Raw genomic sequence first — 20,000 nt, 5'->3', positions numbered from 1 at the left:
CCACAGTTTCTTTTGCTTTGCTGTTACCCTCAAGTCTCTCTCTATCTCTCTCCCTCCCTCCCTCTCTCTCTTTCCCTCCCTCCCTCCTTCTCTTTCCCTCCCCTTTCTTTCCCTCTCTCCTTCCCTGCCGTCTCCTGCAGCCGACACTGCTGACTGTGGGAACCAACAGCCAATCAACTCTGCTGGATGAGAGTCAGCAGCCAATGGGAGGCCAGACAAGTGAGCCAAGGGTTGTTGATGAGTGTTTGAAAGGTTCAGGCATCTTGCTGAGAGAGCAGAGTGAATATATGTATGTGTTTGCGTGTCAGTTTGCAGTTTGACTGTGTGTGTGGGGGGCGGGGGGGGGGATTGTGTGTGTGTGTGTGTGTGTGTGTGAGGAGGGGGGGCGGCAACACTTGTTTGTGGTTGTGTGTCTGTGTGTGCACTGCATAGGCTACTGTGTGTGTTTTGGGGTTCCTGCATACTGAATCTGTACAATTCATCACCGAACACTTCAATGAAACATGAAACAATTAAACATGATAGTTAATTACATTACAAAACCAAATGTAGGCCTACCATCCTTATATGCTATGTTGACAACAGGATTGGATTTTGAATCAAAGTAGCTGACAGAACGGCTAAACAGACAGAGATAGAGTTGCTGCGTTTATATATTGCCTAACATTTAAAGAAGTCATCCTAAGTCAGTTAAGATTAGTAGCCTAGCCTGCAAATGACCCAGACTATTAGGCTATCTGACAGCAAGCCCAACGCACCCAGAACTTACCATATTTTTAACACTGCATTTTGACCGGCAGATCAGTATCATGACTGTGACGGCCGGAGTATCCTTCAGATATGGCTGGCAACCATTCTGACACATTTCGTAAAATGTCATGCGAGCACTGTTGTTTTCAGCCGTCGACTTGTCTGCTAGACATGATGACATTGCGCACGTTTACCTCTCTGGCTACCGTTGTAGGAAAGTGAAATCAAAACGCGTACTGTTTGAGCCTCGTCGCTCCCCGTCAAAGGAGTCATCACAACAACAGTGTACTTGGGTGTGCGCTAATTCAGCGTTAGCTGCTAAAGCAAATGATGATCTCTCGGAGTATTAGCTACAGATTGAGAACACACTGTATTTGTTTGGATGCTCTGTAATACAACGCAACACATGTAAAACCCATAGGCATTTTACGGCGTCAACTGGACAATTCAGTGGCAAGTGAAGAAACACAATTTGCAGGTAAAGATCAATGGGCTGTCGATACGTTACGTTACGTTGCGTTACCTCTTGTCAACGTTAGCGTTAGCTGGATAACGACTAGAACTATACTCTTTGATAACGACATATTTCAGTGGCATCTGTCTTGGCCAATATAGCTACATTAGCTGTCTTGCCCTAACGATATGTGCAGAGAGAGTTGTAGATTAGGATTATGTAAACGTTGATGAAGGTACTACATAACGAAACTTTTCCTCCTCCAAAACTATATATATATATATAGTATTCTATTAATAATGACTATGATGATTATTATTTAACATATCGGCTATGTTGATTAACGTTAAATTAACCCTCGAAAGAAGAAACACCCAACTGTAACGTAACGTACGTTGACTGTAATATCTAAGGTTAGTTACTTGATTAATGTAGGTGTGAAATCCTTAGTTAATTTACACCCCACCGGAGTTTTGGCTAACCTGTTTGATGGTAACATTAGCCATTAAATAGTACTATCTTTTCATAAGGTGGTTCGATACCATATAATTATATTGGCATATTGAAGGAGGCCTTTCACACACTCAAAACGAAACTATTATTAAATCAGGACGAAAGTACACTATCGTTTCTTTTCACCTGATGACATGTATGCAAGCTTAGTACCAGCAAAACATAATTTACTTAAACTATCTAGCTACTATTCTTCAATGACATCATCTTATCAGTAGTATTTACGTGGGTACTTGGAGACTTTGTACAGAATCAATGGCACATCTAGGGTCACGTTCGCCAACAACATCGCTATCAGCCAGTGCAAGAGCAGCGTGATGTTTCGTGCTCAGTCAACAACATGCGGTCATCGCTGTTACCCAACCTGGTCATGTGCAACGTCAATCCCAACCAACCCAAGCATCGCTAATTTTAGAAAATAACCATTGATATTCAACACAGTCTTTTTCAGGTTTGATCACCGCTTGTACATACACCGTAAAGATGGGAACACAGTAGTCTGAATATGGAGAATCAGAAGAGGTAAGAATGTGTGCTAGATTTGTGCCAGTGGATTAATGATTCATTGTGCTACGATTTGACTGGTTCATCATTGCTGCTCCACATAGTGTTGTATTTGTGAAGATCATTGCCAAAATGCAAAAGCACCCAGTATCCCGTTTTAACCATACGAATGTCACAGAGTCCTATGGTGTGGTGTTATGACAATGTTGTGCTGTTTCTTTTTATCCTTGTGCCCTCTGTCCCACCCACTCAAGAGTGTGTGTGTGTGTGTGTGTGAAATGTTTTGCAATTACTTAGCTTTTCTGTTTTTTTTTCTGTGAGTGTCTTCTATTTATAGCTCTGTTTGCTCTGTGTTGTTTTCTGTGTTTCTCTGTATCCTGAACAACGCCTCTTTTTTGGTGCTTTTCTTCTCTGCTGTAGCTCTGGAGAGGAGGAAAGCTCCATGGAGCGTGGACTGCTCCACACATGGAAGGGCTACTCCTGCAGCGTCACCCCAGAAAAAGTGCTCCTCTCCCGGCCTGTGCTGCAGGCAGCCCTGGGCAACAGACATGGAGTACTTCTAGTGGAGGGTGAGGCAGAAGAGAGGAGCTTAAGGCTGTTCATTGAGTTTCAAATACAAAATAAAATGACTGTTATTATTTTCCATAATGAGAGCAAACATCAGAGGGTGACATAGTCGACCGCTTGACACTTTGTTTACATTTAAATTTCTCATTTAGCAGATGTTTTTTATCCAAAGCAGCTTACACATGTCAATTATATTACGAGGCCATTCTCCCCAGAGCAACTTGGGGTTAAGTGCCTTGCTCAAGGGCACAACGGGGGAACCCACAACTTTTCAGGCTACTGCATGCTAACCCAGCTCCTTATCCACTATGCTACCACCGCCCTCTTGATGTGTTCAGTGATGTGTTTTGAACTTGAATTCTGCTGTGTTTGCCGTAAAAAAGGAATGGTTTCCTCTCAGTTTTATTGATCATGCAAAGTCAGTATGTTAGGGTTTCTCATTTTTTCCCCCACTCAATTCCTTTCAGGTGGGCAGGTATACAGTTTTGGCGAATTGTCATGGAAACAGACACAGGCGCCGTCGTCAGTGGTGACATCCGAGCCGGTCTTGGAGGCGGGCCTTAGCGGACAGCGGGTGGTGGCGGTGGCAGCGGGCGGCTTCCACAGCGGCGCACTGACGGAGGACGGGGGCGTGCACATGTGGGGGGACAACGCCCACGGACAGTGCGGCCTATCAGGACTCGCCACTGTCCCTAACCCCACCCCTGTGGGTGTGGTCAACCAGCTCGACCCGGCCTCCGCATTGCCGTCGGCCTGTGCCTCGCCACAGGTGGTGGTGACGGTGGTGGAGCTGGCCTGTGGAGAGCAGCACACGATGGCGCTCTCGGCCCGCCACGAGGTGTGGGCGTGGGGCAGCGGCCCGCAGCTCGGGTACCCTGTGGGCACCGTCCCGGCGTGGAGACCCCAGCGGGTGGAGCGGCTAGCGGGGCGGCACGTGCTCCAGGTGGCCTGCGGCGCCTTCCACAGCATGGCCCTGGTGCGCTGCGCGGCGCCGACCCCCGAGCCACGCCGGCCACCCCCGGACAAGTGCGGCCAGTGCAACCAGCTGCTCTACACCATGACCGATAAGGAGGACCACGTCATCATCTCCGACAGCCACCACTGCCCCCTAGGGGTGGAGGTGGGTGTTGGGCTGGGCGAGGTCGCAGGGGAGGTCCGCCGGAGCTCGGAGGGCAGCCCGGGGGGGAAGGGGGGATCGCCGGGTCAGCAGAAGGTCAAGAGCTCTCCGTCGGAGCCTCTGTTGTCCACCCACAGTCACCCCAGGCCTCTGAGCTCGTTCTCCACGGCTCCTGGTTCTTCCCCTGCCCCTGCAGCTTCTCTGTCCCAGGATCAGGCTGCTCCCTCCAGCCTGGACTCCGCAGAGGAGGCCTGTAAGGAGCTGGAGGAGCCTGAAGCATCAGAGCACACCGATACAGAGCCAACCTCGGTTGACCAAGACCCCAGCACCATACAGGAGGACGGCTCCAGAACTCAAGGGGGTGCTGTTCTGGGGACAGGGGCTAAAAACTCACCCTATCCAGATGAGCAGGCGGTGAAGGACTACCTGAAGAGACTGTCGGACCATACGCTGTCGGAACAAACTGCCAAGTCCCCACAACTGGCACAGCATTCACAGGTTCGATCAGTCAGTGTACAGTATGCATACACATTTACACAAACAAATAAGTACACACTTGATGTATGGTCACAAGTTGCAACTCTTGTTGTGCTGTATAAAAATTGTATTGTTATTAATACGGTGCGTTGATGATAAGAGCTGATGACTCCATAAATGAAGTGGGGTGTTTTTCTTGGCTTTAGCTGCTAAACTCATATCTATCCTTTACCCAAACCCTATCCTATCCCTCTGCTTTGGCCATATTTGGTTCCCCTTTCCTCCTCTCCCAGACGGACGCCATCGCCGATGTCTTCACCCCCGACCCTGACGATGAAACCACCACCTCCATCATGACGGCAATGCCGGCCGGCGGCCCGGTGGGCTCGGCCCTCAACAGCCTGGTGGCGTCGTGTGCCTCGGTCGTGGGTGAGCGCGTGGCGTCCACCTGCGAGGCGCTCTCGCTCCGCAAGGTCATGAACTACTACTACCCGGTCTCGTCCTCCTCCTCCTCCTCTTCCCCTGCGTCAGGCCCCAGGGCCCTTCCGGAGGGAGGCAGGGAGGGCCCGGTGGGTCTGGCCCGCCTGGAGGAGTCGCTCCAGGGCAAGAAGAGCTCCAGCCTGGGGGACATCCGCGAGGAAGAGGCGGAGGGCCTGAGCCGACGCCTGTCCCTGCCGGGGCTCCTGTCTCAGGGTAGATACGCAGTTCAGCTCTTATCAACCGCATACGGGGGGATGCGTAAGTAAGGGCCCGGCGTGTGTGTGTGTGTGTGTGTGTGTGTGTGTGTGTGTGTGTGTGTGTGTGTGTGTGTGTGTATATGTGTGTGTGTGTGTGTATGTGTGTGTTGTGGCAATTGTTTTTGGCAGGCTTATTTATGCACTCACACTGCTGTCAATGGTGAAAGAGGGAATAGATTGATGAGCCTATTTATTTGTGTAGGGGTGTAACTGTGTGGGGGTAATGTGTGTGTGTGTGTGTGTGTGTATGTGTGTGTGTGTGTGTGTGTGTGTGTGTACACGCCAAGCTTTGCTCTTGCTTCGGGGCTTACGCATCATGTGGTACATTCCTCACATGTTTGAGTTGCGGATTTTCTGTGTGGCAGCCCCAGGTTTTTTTTTTCTGATTTCCTTGGTGGCGTGGAAAGTAAGTGTGTAAGTGTGTGTGTGTGTGTTTGTGTGTGTGGTTTCTTTTGTTTGTTTGTATGTGAATGAAAGAGGGTGTGTGTGTGCGTTACAAATACTGCAATTACATGTTCACAGTTGCCAAATGAGTTGTCCATAGAGGCCCATAGAACAATAAATTAGTACACACATACACACACAAATGTTCCCAATTTAGATATTTAGGGTACAGAATGCTGGGAGGACACTGATTGACCATCGGTTGTCATCGCTATGATTACAGACATCTCAGGCTCTGCAGACGAACCATGGCATGTTGTTACCATGGCATCAAACCCATCTCCTCAGAGTTCCATTTGTGCTGAAAGTAATACAGGTATCCTATATGGTGAATGGATGCAGGGCCCCCATAGGGGGCTGTAGTGGTACTTAGTGTGCTGTAGAGATTGATAGGACTAAGTGCATTAGTGACAGGTTGTCCATTGTGTAAAAGACATTTATCAATATGTTCTTGATACATTTATAATAGTGTTTGTGTGTTAGTATGTTGTGTTTATCAGCCTGGGTTCACATAACAGCAGATAGTCATTCTCCTTCAGTATCGTAACACACAAACACACACAAGAAACCTTTGCATTACAGATGGCTTCGCCTCAGGGGGTGGACAGGATGTGAATAGATCAGTAACTAACACACAAACACACACACACACACACACACACACACACACATACACACACAGGTGCCACACCTTACCACACACACTTGACTGAAGGTGACTGAAGTGTGTGTGTGTGTGTGTGTGTGTGTGTGTGTGTGTCTCTCTCTCTTAGAGACTACATTCACACCTGTGTGTATCACTGCAGCTATGTTTTTTCTTATGTGTCAGTCCTTTTGCCTATTTTATGCTGGTTGTTTGCGGTGATGCGTAGGTAGAGAGACAGTTGGTCTGTGTGAGTGTGTTTTCATATGTGTGTTTTGGATTATGCAAGCCTGTGTATTTGTGCACAGCCTACTTGTTAATTTATCAGTGTGTATGTTTTATGTGTTTGTGTGTATGTGGCTATGGAGTACATATTTGTCTGTCTGACTGCGTATGTTTGTGTATTTATGTGTTAGTTTAAATGTATGTAGCTTTGTGTTTGCCTGAGTGTGTGTATGTGTATCTTGGCGGTGGTGTGTGTGTAAAATGCTTGAGGTTTATTTAGCTGTTTGTCAGCTCCAGCAGTGAGGCTGTGTGGTAAGGCTGTTTCATGCTTCTGCGTCGAATTGCAGAGCCCTCTGTGTCGCCTTGTACCCACACCATGCCCTCCGCCATCTCCATCGCCTGACGCGCCTCCAAAAAAATTGTAACCTCGCGTCGAGGTGACGCAGACCACAAGGACTGTGATTGGTCCACACGCCCTGTGTGTTGAGCCGGCTGCTTCAAGCAGCCTACTGTGGGGAGTAGCAACATGCTAGTTCACTGACATGAGCTTTGCATATAAACTCAGACATATTTTGGTTACAATGATCGGCTTGTAAAGTGTCTATTTGTCAGTAACGTTTTAAAATCACAAGTAACACATAATAACCTCCTTATTCTAATATTTTGAGATACTCATTTTTGGTTTTCATGAGCTGTAAGCCGTAATGGCTTGACATATTTCACTTTATATCTAATGAATCTAGAATACATGAAAGAGTCACTTTTTAAACTAAATTAGGGGGTACTCGCATACTCACATTTTTTTGAGACCCAAAAAATGTCAACACGGTAGTCTATGGACTATGGCTATTCGTTTAGGGGGTGAGCAACGCAGACAGGAGACGCAGAACTTTGAAAAGATAACAATGGCGTCGAGGCAATGGCGTAGTCACTGCGTCGACGCCGAAGCATAAAACAGCCTTTAGTGTGCATGTGCGTGTGCGTGTGCTTGTGCGTGTGCGTGTGCGTGTGCGTGTGTGTGTGTGTTTGTGTCTGTCTGTATTATGTTTGTGTGTGTCTCTGTCTGCCTCTGCATGTGCATGTAGGCGCTGAATCCCTCCCACAGCTGCTGTGCTCCAGTGTGTGTGTGTGTGTGTGTGTGTGTGATCCCCTGTGGTGGAGCTGTTCTACACAACAGCACACTGAGTGAGTGTGTGTAGTCACTCCGTCCACTCTAAAATAATCACCTTCTGATTATTTTGCACCACTTGCAGTTTATTTGTGTGTGTGTGTGTGTGTGTGTGTGTGTGTGGTTATCTTGCAGTTTGTTTGAATCTGTTTGTATGTGGTTGAGTGTGTTTGTGTGTGTGTGTGTGTAACTGTTTATGTATTCTTGTCACTCTCTAGCTGCACGGCAGTATTTTACCTCTGCCTGTGTGTGTGTGTGTGTACTTGTGTGTTTCAGTTTATTTACTTGTGGTTTAGTGAGGTTGTGAGTGTATCCACAGGTCTATTTGAATTTCTGCCTGATGTCAGAGGCGCATGGCTGATTCTATTCCTCTCTTTCTCTCTCTCTCTCATTCTCTTTCTTTCTTTCTTTCTTTATTTCTCTCTCTCTCACACTGCTCCATTGCCCTCTCTCTCTGCCTGTCATCCTCTGTCAATGCCCTCCTCTCTTTCTCTCTGTCTTTCTCCCTCTCTCTCTCTTTTTCTTTCATTTTCTCTCTCTCTCTCCTCTTTTGCTCTCTCCTAACTGTCTAACTGACTGTCTCTTTTCTTTCTCCTCTGTTTTTCTCTCATGGCTCTTCCCTCTCTCTCTGCCTCCATCTATTTCTCCCCTTCTCTCGCTCCTCTCTCTCTCTCCTTCTCTCTCTTTCCTGTCTGGTCCATTGCCCTCATTCTTTTCCTGTCATCCTCCATCAATGCCCTCTTGCAATTTCCCCTATCTGTTGGTCCTTGTTTTTTTCTATCTCTTTGCTGCATCCCTCTCTGTATCCCATCTTCTTCAACTTTCTCTCTCTCTCATTTTTTTATCCTTCTCCTCCTCCTCTCTCTCTCTCTGTCTCTCTCAATCCATCCATCTTCCTCTCCTCCTCCTCCTCAGTCTCTCCTCGTCTGTTGCGTCGATGCAGTCGCTCGCGTGTCAAGGCCGCACCCCTCACCCCCCCGGTGGTTACCGAGGGCAACAGCCTCCTGCCCTCCCTGCAGACAGAGGTGTGGAGTTGGGGTCGGGGCCAGGAAGGGCAGCTGGGCTATGGCGACTTTCAGACCAGGTCAGTACCCACAATGCACTGCTCTACTTCACTGGCACTAGACTGGCAGGTATACAAAGGCAAAGATAGACTATACTGCACATACTGAATGCACTGCAACTCTTCCACAACAAAGCAAAAAGTTATTTCTTGGGCCACGAGGTCTACATATTTTATTTTGTTTTGCTAAGTTTGAATGCTGTCACTTGTTTTGACTCTCTCACTCTGTCTCTTTTGACTCTCTCTCTCTCACTTTCTGTCCCTCTCAGGTCACAGCCTCTGTGTATTAAGAGTCTGAGCAGCAAGGAGGTGGTGAGAATAGCAGCTGGTGCTCATCATTCCTTGGCCCTCACTGCGCAATCTCAGGTGTGTGTGTGTGTGTGTGTGTGTGTGTGTGTGTGTGTGTGTGTGTGTGTGTGTGTGTGTGCGCAAGCTACACAGATACAGTTCACACACGTATTGAACAGGCCTTTTGTAGTCTACACAATCTATGTGGACGATGTGCCTCTATTTGAATCGCATGACGTGGCACTCACACTTCCATAACGTTAAAGCACATTTTGCAATGTGCAAGTATACATCTAACCCTCCTTGCGTAGCTACATGCGTTTACATTCGTGAAGCTTGCGTAGACTGTGAGTCACCCTTTACTGGTGGTCACCCTTTTCAGGCTCTCATGGTCTGCCCTGTATAAGTGGTGCCTGGTAGCTCAGTGCATTCCAGCGGCAGCTTAAAGTGTTTGCTCATGATCGTTCTCCTTGTGCTTCTGATAACCACAGTCAAAGCTTATCAGCCACTCTGAATGACACTGTGTGTGTGTGTGTGTGTGTGTGTGTGTGTGTGTGTGTGTGTGTGTGTGTGTGTGTGTGTGTGTGTGTGTGTGTGTGTGTGTGTGTGTGTGTGTGTGTGTGTGTGTGTGTGTGTGTGTGTGTGTGTGTGTGTGTGTGTGTGTGTGTGTCTGTGTGTCTGTGTGTCTGTGTGTTTTAAAGGTTTTCTCCTGGGGTAGTAACAGCTCTGGTCAGCTCGGTCATATGGAATCACCCAGCACCATACCTCGCTTGGCTAAGGTACCACATCACTCACTCACTCACACACACACACACACACACACACAAACGCGCGCGCAAGTTTTTGTACATTACCGAGTTGGCTCTGACTCTCAGTAGAAGTCAGGAGGTAGTGCCCCTACTCGACCTATTGTCTCCTCCGTGTTGCCGTAGCTGTCAGAAGGGATTCGTGTGTGGGACGTGGCAGCGGGCCAGCAGCACACGCTGCTATTGGCCGACGGTGACTGCTTCCAACCAATCCTGTACTACAGCGGACAGCAGGTCAGGGAAGGGCCGGGCCAGACATCCAAGGAGGGGTCAGGCGGCTACACCCAGCAGCCCGTCTTGCTCCCTTTCTGCATGAATGTGAGTACAGACCTTCATCACCATCTTCACCCTAACCATCATCTTCATCACCATTGTCAACACTTGCATAATGAACATAGTAGGTAATAGTTACAGCGCTCCGTTCACTGCAAAACATTTTAACTAAATTAACTGCATGTTGGTAAAGACAAAGGCACATTGATGACCATTTATACAAAATAAAGTTAAAAAGCATCCTGAAAATTAGCATTTTTAGCATTTCAATTAGCTATAGAGTTGTTTTCACCATATGAGTGGATGTATACAAGTATAATTTATTTGTGTGTGTGTGTGCGTGTACGTGTGTGTGTACAGCTTGGCTATGTGAGCAGCGTGTTTGCGGGCGGTCAGATGTGTGCTGCGGTGGCGGATAAGAACGTGATGGGCTTCATCGCCAGTCTGCACGAGCTGGCGGCCGCCGAAAGGAGATGCTACTGTAAACTCACCAGCGTCAAAATACAAGTCCTACAGCCGCTCCTTAAAGCAGGTGAGAGAATAGAACCGAACTCCCACAGCCGCTCCTTAAAGCAGGTGAGAGAAAAGAACCGAACTCCCACAGCCTGTCCTTAAAGCAGAGGTGTGTTCAAATTTGGCAAACAGTGCCGAACGTTCATGGCAAACATGCTTTCTCTGAACAGTTCAATTTGAACGATTTTGGCGTAAACATTCCATTGTAACGGTGTTTCGTATGTAACAGTATGTTCACGGAGAACTACCTCCTCAGACTGTTTGCGAGTGTTCGAAAATGTTCGCCAAAAACTCATGGCAAACAGAAACCTGATTGCAAACGTTTGGAAAACGTTTGCCTGTGTTTGTGAATTGAACACACCTCACGGGAGAGGATACATTATAAAACTACACTAAACTCACCAGAGTCAAAACACAAGTAAAGCGGATGAGACCTTATATTAAGACGTAAATAAAATGGGTAAACATTATAAAACTGCATTGAAGAACTCCGCTCCAGTTAACCTCTAGTGAGTAGGACCCAGCTTCTTACCCAAGGAGCTTTAGGTTGTATTCTTTGGTTACTCTTACTACTGAAAATTACCCCACAACACAGAACATGTTTGAACAATAGTTTTCGTGTGTGTGTGTGTGTGTGTGTGTGTGTGTGTGTGTGTGTGTGTGTGTGTGTGTGTAGAGAATCTCTGTTCATCCCTCGGCCCGACCTCCACTGGCCTTTTGCAAACTCTGATTGGACGGTTTCATCGGGTGTGTCAGCTGACTGGTCAGAACTCCGCCTCCCTGACGTCCCTCCTCAGACGCTCGCGGGACATCAAAGGTCTTGTCATCCTGGAAAACGCACAGGTGTTCATGGACGCTTACACAGAGTAGGTAGACTCCACACACACACACACACACACATACACATGTGCAATCACCAGATAAAACATTTCCATATTGTGGTGCTTTCATGTTTATTTCCGTCATATTATTTAGGTAAGATGTTCCACTTCATTAAAGACATTGTCTTATGGTCATTGTGTTGTGGGTAATAGTACCTCTGATTACACAATGTTGATTTAGACTCTTATTGTTTTTTTTGTTTCCTTGTCTCTCCTCAGGTATGCCACTGCAGTGGGGAACTTCCTGGTCATAGGCGGCTTCCAAGCACTAGCAAAACCTTGCCAGTAAGTGTGTGCGCGTGTTTGTGTGTGCATTTTGTTCGCTCTGTAAGGACTTGTTTGATAAGTTTAGAGTGTACAGTACCTGTTTGGTAAGAGGTGTGTGTGTGTGTGTGTGTGTGTGTCTGTGTGTGTGTGTGTGTGTGTGTGTGTGTTAATGTAATGTCCATCTATCTGTGTAGGGACCTGTTTGGTAAGGGCTGTGAGGTGGTGCAGCGCCTGGTGGAGAGTGCAGACGAGAGCGCTCCTCTTCCTGACCTGCTGCTCTCGCTCCTCCACCTTCCCATCAAGCACCTGCAGGAGTACGGACGCCTGCTGCTCAAGCTGGCCACCTGCTATGAGGTGGTACGTACACACACACACACACACACATACATATATATAGATACACACACTTGCATACACATGCACCCACACACACACACACACATACATACATATAGATACACACACTTGCATACACATGCACCCACACACACACACACACACACACACACATATAGATACACACACTTGCATACACGTGCACCCATACACACACACACACACACACACACACACACACACATATATAGATATACACATATACATACACATGCACCCACACACACACACACCTGCAGGAGTACGGGTGCCTGCTCCGCAAATTTTCCACCTGCTATGTACACACACGCACGCACACACACACACACACACAACACTGTAGTAACTAATCCTTTCCAATATATGCCCTCAGCCATCTGAGTTTAGTGGGGAGTCTTCGACACACATTCCTTGTAAAAGCATGCATGGAGAAGTAAGTGATTTAAATAACTGAAAGGTCATTTATTTCTTTACACGCTCCGGTTGACTTCCGAGAATGGCAAGAACAGATGATACTTTTCAAAATACACAGTGATCAATTTGTATGTGATGTGAGTGATCTATGCAGTCATTATACTGGTTGGTGTTGGGTTCAATGAAATCTAGTTGCTGTCCATACGGTTTAAATACATTCACCCAAACTCAGAAACTCATAAACATAAATGCATATAGTACAGGTTACACACTGTGTGTGTGTGTGTGTGTGTGTGTGTGTGTGTGTGTTTGTGTATGTGTATGTGTATGTGTGTATTTCCAGAGCTCTGCAGATTATCAGAAGCTGCAGGAAGGCTGCTCTAAGTTTGAGTCTCTGGTCCTTCATCTAAAGAGGAAGAGGAAGGAGGCGGACTACACTCTTCACTTCTGGAAGAGCTTCCCTGGCAAAATGACTGTGAGTGTGTGTGTGTCTGTGCGTGTTTTATCTCCTTTGTTGAAATGGTACATGGAGATGTGTTTGTGCACTTGGATTAATCATATACAGTATACAATTGAACACATGTACATAGTAACCTCGTTGGTCCTCCTCTATCCCAGGATTCCCTGCGGAAGGCGTCTCGCCGCTTGGTGTGTGAGAGCAGCAACAAGGCGCTGACACTGCAGAATGCCGGAAGGTTCTCTGTGAACTGGTTCATCCTCTTCAACGATGCTCTTGTCCACGCACAGGTGAGTCTCTTATCCCACTCTTTCCCTCTCCCTCTCCCTCTAACCAATATTAATCCTCTCCTTCTTTCTCTCTTTCTCACTCTCTCTCACTTGCTTTCTTTTTTCTTCTCCAACTGCTCCTCTTCTAGCACTTATCTGGTCTACCCTATGCTGTTTGTTTGTGTTTCTGATGTTTGTCTTTGTTCTGTCAGGGAATGGTTCCCTATAAAAGCCTCGTAAGTATGAGCCCATCAAGGAAGCAGCCTCTCTACCCATCCTTCTCTCTCTCTCTCTTTCTCTCTCGCTTTCTCTTGCTCTCTCTCGCTCTCGCTCTCTCTCTCTCCCGTCTCCCTCTCTCTTGCTCCCCCATCTCTCTCTTTCTTCTTTCTATGTCTCTCCCTTCTTCCTTTCTCTCTTTATCTCACGCTCCTTTCTCTCCCTCTTCTCCTTACTCTAGCACAGTGCCCCCTTGTGGTTAGGGCTCAGCATGACACCATTGCTCACGTCCAGGTCCAGGCCCTTTAATTCGGGAATGTGAATGAGGACATACAGAAAACAGTGAAAACACTGTGTAGTTGACCAAGACCAAACCAAACTATAAATCGAATAGAAATAGATTCGCCCAATGTTAATCAGCACACCACTCTGACAGTAGGTGAGTGGATGATGTCTATACACATGTTACTTTGATTAAGGTGATGTGTATGTTTATGGTGAAGTGACCTCCCCCACCCCCTGGATGACCTGGCAGTCGGCAGATGAAACCCAAGCTGAGCCCTGCCTACTCCCTCGTGCGCCCCCCACCCCACGCCCGCCACCCCTCTCGCGTGTGCCAGCATCGGAGTACAGTGTGCCCATCTAGCCCTGGTAACTGCCAAGGCTTCCCACTCTCACACCCACCATCCCCTTGCTGTGTTGAGGCCGATGGTCAGACACTCCCTGACACAGGCTCTACACACAGCCATGCGCCAATCCTCAGTCCTCATCACGTGCTATGCACATTTGTCTGTAACTAACTGTGTGTATGTGTGTTTGATTGTCTCTCTGTTTGTGTGTGTGTGTGTATCTGTGTGTGTGTGTGTGTGTGTGTGTGTGTGTGTGTGTGTGTGTGTGTATGTGTATCTGTGTGTGTGTGTGTGTGTGTGTGTGTGTGTGTGTGTGTGTGTGTGTGTGTGTGTGTGTGTGTGTGTGTGTGTGTGTGTATCTGTTTGTGCGTCTGTGTGTGTATCTGTTTGTGTGTCTGTGTGTGTGTGTGTTTCATTGCACCATAATGCCCATACTGTATCTTGATTCTGCGTAGTCCGCAGGTCATTGGTCTGTGGGGTCGTTTGAAACATCCGCTCTGTGCTGCATTGGTGTATGTCATTGTGGGGCACACAGTCATTCTGGTGCTCAGAGTGTGGAGCCTTGGCCGTTGCTGTTGTATGACAGTGTGAGGAGTAGCTTCAGTTTCTAGACCCCTTCCTCTATGCCCCAAGAGGACAGGTTTGTGTGCTTGTGTGTGTATTTGAAAGTGTGTGTGTGTGTGTGTTTGATAATGTGTGTGTGTGTGTGTTTGATAATGCGTGTGTGTTTAATTGTGTGTGCGTGTGTGTGTGTGTGTGTGCCCGAGTGCATGTGAATGCGCATGCACGTACCAGTAAATCTGTGTCTTTTTCCCGTATGCATTCTTTAGATGTTTAAGCTCATACTTGAAAGTACAGCACATGTATTCACAATTGTGTTGTGTTAGTTGTGACCTCCTGTGTGTTGACTTTTGCTGTGTCTTTATGGCCTTCTCGAGGTCCCGGTTTGAAGGTACTGAACTGTAGAGAATTGTATAGAATTGTATAGATGTTGTTGGTCTCTCTCTTCCTGTGTTCCCCCCTAGTTTTCCACCCATCATGTGTTCCCATTGACTACACTCTGGGTGGAGCCTATTTCCGAGGAGAACACTGGCCTGTGAGTCTGTCAATCATCCTGTTACCTATGATTACTGTTTGTTTAATTCTTTGAATCATGTCCGGGAGAACCTGCTATGTTTAAGTTGAAGCCATAATGTGACTGGAATAATGTGATCAGAATGTGCCAGAATGTTTTCATTTAAGGACATTTAGCATTTTCTCCTGCTGTGTGTGTGTTTGTGTGTGTGCGTGTGTGTGTCTGTCTATGCATCTGTGTGTGCATGTGTGTGTTTCAGGTTTGGACTGAAGGTGATTACTCCTGAAGAGACCTTCACTCTGCTGGCGTCGTCATCAATGGAGAAGGTGCAGTAGAATTAGCTTGATCTCATCTCTCTCATCCTGCTCCACTCTGGCCATTGCTGACCCTAAGCTAGAAAGCATTTATACACTTACACCTCAAAGGATGCGTAGATTAACATGAGATTGGAGCTAACTTCAGAAATTACACATTCAAACTCTGCCTGTCCTTTCTTGTTTAGCGTATTAAGGTGATCAGAAATGGGATATACTGTAGTATTAAAGAAATTCAATAGGGTATAATTACGAATGTAAGGCTTCTGTCACAGACTGAGGAGGTCATCTGTCCCATAATTCCAGGCGAAGTGGCTTCGTTCCATACACCAAGCAGTAGAGCAGGCGCTGAGTAGCGTGGGGTCAGAGGTCGCGTCTCTGGCCGCAGGTGGGGGGCCTAGAGCTGACCCACCCATCTCGCGCACGGCGTCATACAAATTCTATAAAGACGGACGTCTGAAGGATGCCACCTACAAGGGCCGCTGGGTGGCAGGGAAGCCCCATGGCAGGTGAGCCTCGCTGGGGGAGAGGAGTGGGAGAAGAGGGGCACGGATGGATGGGAACCTCCATGGTTTACAGGTGGTGACGTGTGTGTGTGTGTGTGTGTGTGTGTGTGTGTGTGTGTGTGTGTGTGTGTGTGTGTGTGTGTGTGTGTGTGTGTGTGTGTGTGTGTGTGTGTGTGTGTGTGTGCGTGTGCGTGTGTTTGTGTTACAGGGGCATGGTGAAGTGGCCTGATGGGAGAGTGTACACCGGAACATTCAAGAATGGTTTGGAAGACGGGTATGTGTTACTTAAATCAATCAACTCATAAATAAATCAGTCATCAGTCAATAAGCTGAACTTAAGTGCTTAACATGTAATGTTGTGTGTGTGTGTGTGTGTGTTTGTCTGTGTGTGTGTAGTTTTGGAGAGTACATTGCCCCCACTAAGAGCCCGAATAAGAGTGACCATTACCAAGGCAACTGGAAGGAGGGCAAGATGCATGGCTTTGGGACATACAGGTCAGTCTGGAAAGTGGCATCACATGTGTGTGTTAGTCTGAACTGTGTGTGTGTGTGTATTCCTATGTGTGTGTGAGAGAGAGAGGGAGTCTGAAATGGTGTGTGAGTGTGAGTGTGTGTGTGTGTGTGTGACTACAACTCTAACAGGGAGGCTACACCGGGCATGTAACGGACGCGTTCCGTTTGCATTACGTCTGCTGCAGCAATTAGCTTCCACTATAGTCAATGGAACTAGCTACACCAGACGTGATAGTGCCGCGTACGTTCAAAAAATTTACACCAGTGTTCGAAAACTATTTTTACGTGAACAGAGCGCTTCAGTTGCGAACCCGCTGTAGTCCGCGTGTGAGAATAAAATGTATGTTTGTGTCGATTTTAGGTATGCTTAAAAGTGTGTGTGTGTGTGGTTGTGTTTGCAGGTATGCCACAGGTGAGGTGTACGAGGGCTGTTTCCAGGACAACATGCGTCATGGCCACGGGATGCTGCGCAGTGGCAAGCTGAACTCCTCTTCCCCGAGTGTCTTCATTGGCCAGTGGGTCAATGACAGGAAGTGTGGCTATGGTGTCTTCGATGACATCACCAGGTGATCCCATATCATCCCTCCACAAACACACATCTTCCACACATATACTGTCTTCACACACACACACACACACACACACACACACACACACCTTTCACACCTATCGTGTACACACACACACACACACACTTTCCATACATATCCAATGCATACAAGCACACACATCCATTTTTGGTCCCATTTGTACAAGAAGTCATAGATAGATAGAGGTCACTGAAGTCAACATCAAGGTTCCACTGGGTTTATGAAAATGAGGTCTGTGTTCAGTCAGACCCACTCTGAAGGTGTGTGTGTGTGTGTGTGTGTGTGTGTGTGTGTGTTTGCACAGAGGTGAGAAGTACATGGGGACATGGCAGGATGACCAGAGGCAGGGCCATGGAGTGATTGTTACTCAGTTTGGCCTTTACTATGAGGGAGCCTTCAGCAACAACAAGATGATGGTGAGTCCCATACATACACACACACTGTATAGTGTACACACACACACACACACACACATATATAGATATAGGATATAAATGATAACACATTCTTGGTAGAGTGGATAATCTTATATTCTCTTCGTCTCTCTCACTCTCTCTGATAGGGTACTGGGGTGTTGCTCTCTGAAGATGACACCACATTTGAGGGAGAGTTTTCTGAAGATTGGACTCTCAGTGGGAAGGTAACACACACACACAAACAAATGCAAGCACATACAAACACACACACTCAAACACACACTCAAACAAACAAACACACACACACACACACACACACACAAACAAATGCAAGCACATACACACACACACACACACAGCTTACACTCGTTTGAACACTAACATCATCAGAACACATCATGCTCCCTGTTGAACACAATCTTCCATTTACATGCACACACACACACACACACACACACACACACGCACACGCACACGCACACACACACACACACACACACGCACACACTCTGACCTGCCGTGTTTCCCCTGTAGGGTATTTTGACCATGCCTAATGGGGACTACATCGAGGGCTCCTTCAGTGGCGTGTGGGGCACGGGGCTCAAGATCTCTGGCTCCTACTATAAACCCAACCTCTACGACTCCGACAAGGACAAAAGCCGCACACTGTGAGTCCATGTGTGCGTGTTTGTGTGTGTGTGTGTGTGTGTGTGTCTCTGTGTGTGAGTGTGTGTGTGTGTGTGTGTCTCTGTGTGTGAGTGTGTGTGTGTCTCTGTGTGTGAGTGTGTGTGTGTCTCTGTGTGTGTGTGTGTGTGTGTCTCTGTGTGTGAGTGTGTGTGTGTGTGTGTGTGTCTCTGTGTGTGAGTGTGTGTGTGTACGGACTGCACACACTTTGTGTCTGTTTGTCTGCTTCTCTACAGTGTAGTTGCCTGTTGTGAGTGTTTTCTGGTCTGTTTCATGCATCTATCTATAAATTGCAGGAACGTCTGTCTGTGTGTCAGTGTGTGTGTGTCACATATCCGTTGAACCGTTAGTCCGATTGATTTCAAACTTGGCAGGTATCTTGCTACGGGCACGAGTAGGTGCAGTGCCATGTTTGACGATATTTGGATAAGAAATGCAAAAGATATCTTCCAATATATCGGTAAAAGAAGCACACATTGGCTTTCTCCGCTCTATTGTAGCCACTCCCCATCTCACTAACACAGCACTGTAGGCTACCAGAGAGGATAGCCGGATATTGGCAGAACTTAATCCGCAGGTATAAAGTTAAGTGAGTGCAAGATGTGTGGGTGATTATCATGTCTGACCTCAACAATAAAGACTCCCTGAATGTGGTTTGCTTGCATTAAAATGAATCTGCGGATTTTGCAACAACAAACCAACAAACACAGGTATGCAGTGGCTATTCAAAACTATGTAAAACATGATGTGCAATAAACTGACACTTCAAATAGCCCACGCTACTTTGGACAATCTTTAGACTTTGAAAAAAACAAATGACAATTCCGACTGCAAGGTCCCAAATTTAAACGAGCGATAATGGTCCCGAATTTTAGGACGTTTCAGAATGCCACACATGCAAGCATGATCAGCTACAGACAACGAGAGGCAGAGAGAGAGTGATGTCACTTATAGGCTACCAGAGACCAGTTTTTAAGTCACATTGTTGCAAATTTCATATGATGATGCATCATGTCACAAAATGGTTTGTCTTTTATATCATCAAGTTATTCAATAGGCTAAACATATAGTCTTAACTCAAAGCTTTAGGCTTATGTCATTTTGATCAACTACAGACAAGTGGCAGACAGAGCGTGATGTCACTTATAGGCTAACAGAGATTGTTTTCACATTGTTGCAAATTTCATATGATGATGCATCATTCCAGAACAATGGTTTGTCTTCTCTATCATCAAGTTATTCAATAGGCCTTGACTCAATACAGCTGTTAGCCTTACGTCATTTTGATCTGTAAAAAATGTCACATGCAGCCATGCTAAAATTCTGCTCACTGCACATTATGATATTATAATATAATATTCAGTATTCATTATTGAATGCTTAGCTTAAATGATGTTTTCTCCATCATCCTATTTTTTAAAGCAGGTCTACCTGCGGGCATGTAATTGGGCTAGGTTATCTACAGGAAAAGCATGTTTGAACGGGCACTGCACTAGTATTGTGAATGTTGATGTGCCTGTGTAGGCTGGTTTATTGATTGTGTGTGTGTGTGTGTGCAGTAAGCTGGGTGGTCTGGCGGTGTCGTCAGAGGAGAAGTGGTTGGCGGTGTTTGAGGAGTGCTGGAGGAGACTGGGCTCGGACTCCGCAGGGCAGGGAGAGACTAGCCGTGCCTGGGACAACATCGCCATCGCCCTGACAACCAACCGCCAGAGACACAGGGACAGGTACACACACACACACTCACACACGCACACACACACACACACACACACACACACACACACACACACACAGACTCAATTATGATGTTTCAAGGTTAGGGTGATAGTGTTCTAATATGTGTGTGTGTGTG

The 20,000-nt window shown here is 46.9% G+C and overlaps 1 protein-coding gene across 8 annotated transcripts in view; it reads left to right on the top strand.

The window, feature by feature from the left end:
* The first annotated feature begins 1,051 nt into the window (after window positions 1-1,051).
* The window catches only part of als2b (alsin Rho guanine nucleotide exchange factor ALS2 b), a 27,416-nt gene continuing 8,467 nt past the window's right edge, over window positions 1,052-20,000 (top strand). Inside the window, exons 1-27 of one of the 8 annotated variants that reach the window (XM_076303398.1) lie at window positions 1,052-1,228; window positions 2,169-2,239; window positions 2,642-2,790; window positions 3,256-4,403; window positions 4,676-5,120; window positions 8,515-8,683; window positions 8,932-9,028; window positions 9,652-9,729; window positions 9,883-10,074; window positions 10,390-10,561; window positions 11,219-11,408; window positions 11,643-11,708; window positions 11,885-12,047; window positions 12,439-12,498; window positions 12,823-12,954; window positions 13,098-13,226; window positions 13,418-13,441; window positions 15,076-15,146; window positions 15,385-15,451; window positions 15,746-15,948; window positions 16,154-16,219; window positions 16,342-16,440; window positions 16,860-17,024; window positions 17,353-17,464; window positions 17,611-17,688; window positions 17,999-18,132; window positions 19,708-19,872. In XM_076303398.1, coding sequence (XP_076159513.1) covers window positions 2,223-2,239; window positions 2,642-2,790; window positions 3,256-4,403; window positions 4,676-5,120; window positions 8,515-8,683; window positions 8,932-9,028; window positions 9,652-9,729; window positions 9,883-10,074; window positions 10,390-10,561; window positions 11,219-11,408; window positions 11,643-11,708; window positions 11,885-12,047; window positions 12,439-12,498; window positions 12,823-12,954; window positions 13,098-13,226; window positions 13,418-13,441; window positions 15,076-15,146; window positions 15,385-15,451; window positions 15,746-15,948; window positions 16,154-16,219; window positions 16,342-16,440; window positions 16,860-17,024; window positions 17,353-17,464; window positions 17,611-17,688; window positions 17,999-18,132; window positions 19,708-19,872 — 4,391 coding nt within the window. In that variant the 5' untranslated portion in view covers window positions 1,052-1,228; window positions 2,169-2,222. Of the gene's footprint in view, window positions 1,229-2,158; window positions 2,240-2,641; window positions 2,791-3,255; window positions 4,404-4,675; window positions 5,121-8,514; window positions 8,684-8,931; window positions 9,029-9,651; window positions 9,730-9,882; window positions 10,075-10,389; window positions 10,562-11,218; window positions 11,409-11,642; window positions 11,709-11,884; window positions 12,048-12,438; window positions 12,499-12,822; window positions 12,955-13,097; window positions 13,227-13,417; window positions 13,442-15,075; window positions 15,147-15,384; window positions 15,452-15,745; window positions 15,949-16,153; window positions 16,220-16,341; window positions 16,441-16,859; window positions 17,025-17,352; window positions 17,465-17,610; window positions 17,689-17,998; window positions 18,133-19,707; window positions 19,873-20,000 lie in introns of all 8 variants that reach the window. The other 7 variants (XM_076303400.1, XM_076303397.1, XM_076303404.1 and 4 more) reach the window with 7 other exon arrangements.

The sequence above is a fragment of the Alosa pseudoharengus genome, unplaced genomic scaffold, assembly GCF_046254945.1.
Source record: "Alosa pseudoharengus isolate Yale_2024_CS ecotype anadromous, Long Island Sound unplaced genomic scaffold, YU_APseudo_1.1 YU_APseudo_1.1_scf_24, whole genome shotgun sequence".
Taxonomy (NCBI): domain Eukaryota; kingdom Metazoa; phylum Chordata; class Actinopteri; order Clupeiformes; family Clupeidae; genus Alosa; species Alosa pseudoharengus.
This window is presented reverse-complemented; position numbering and strand designations above follow the sequence as displayed.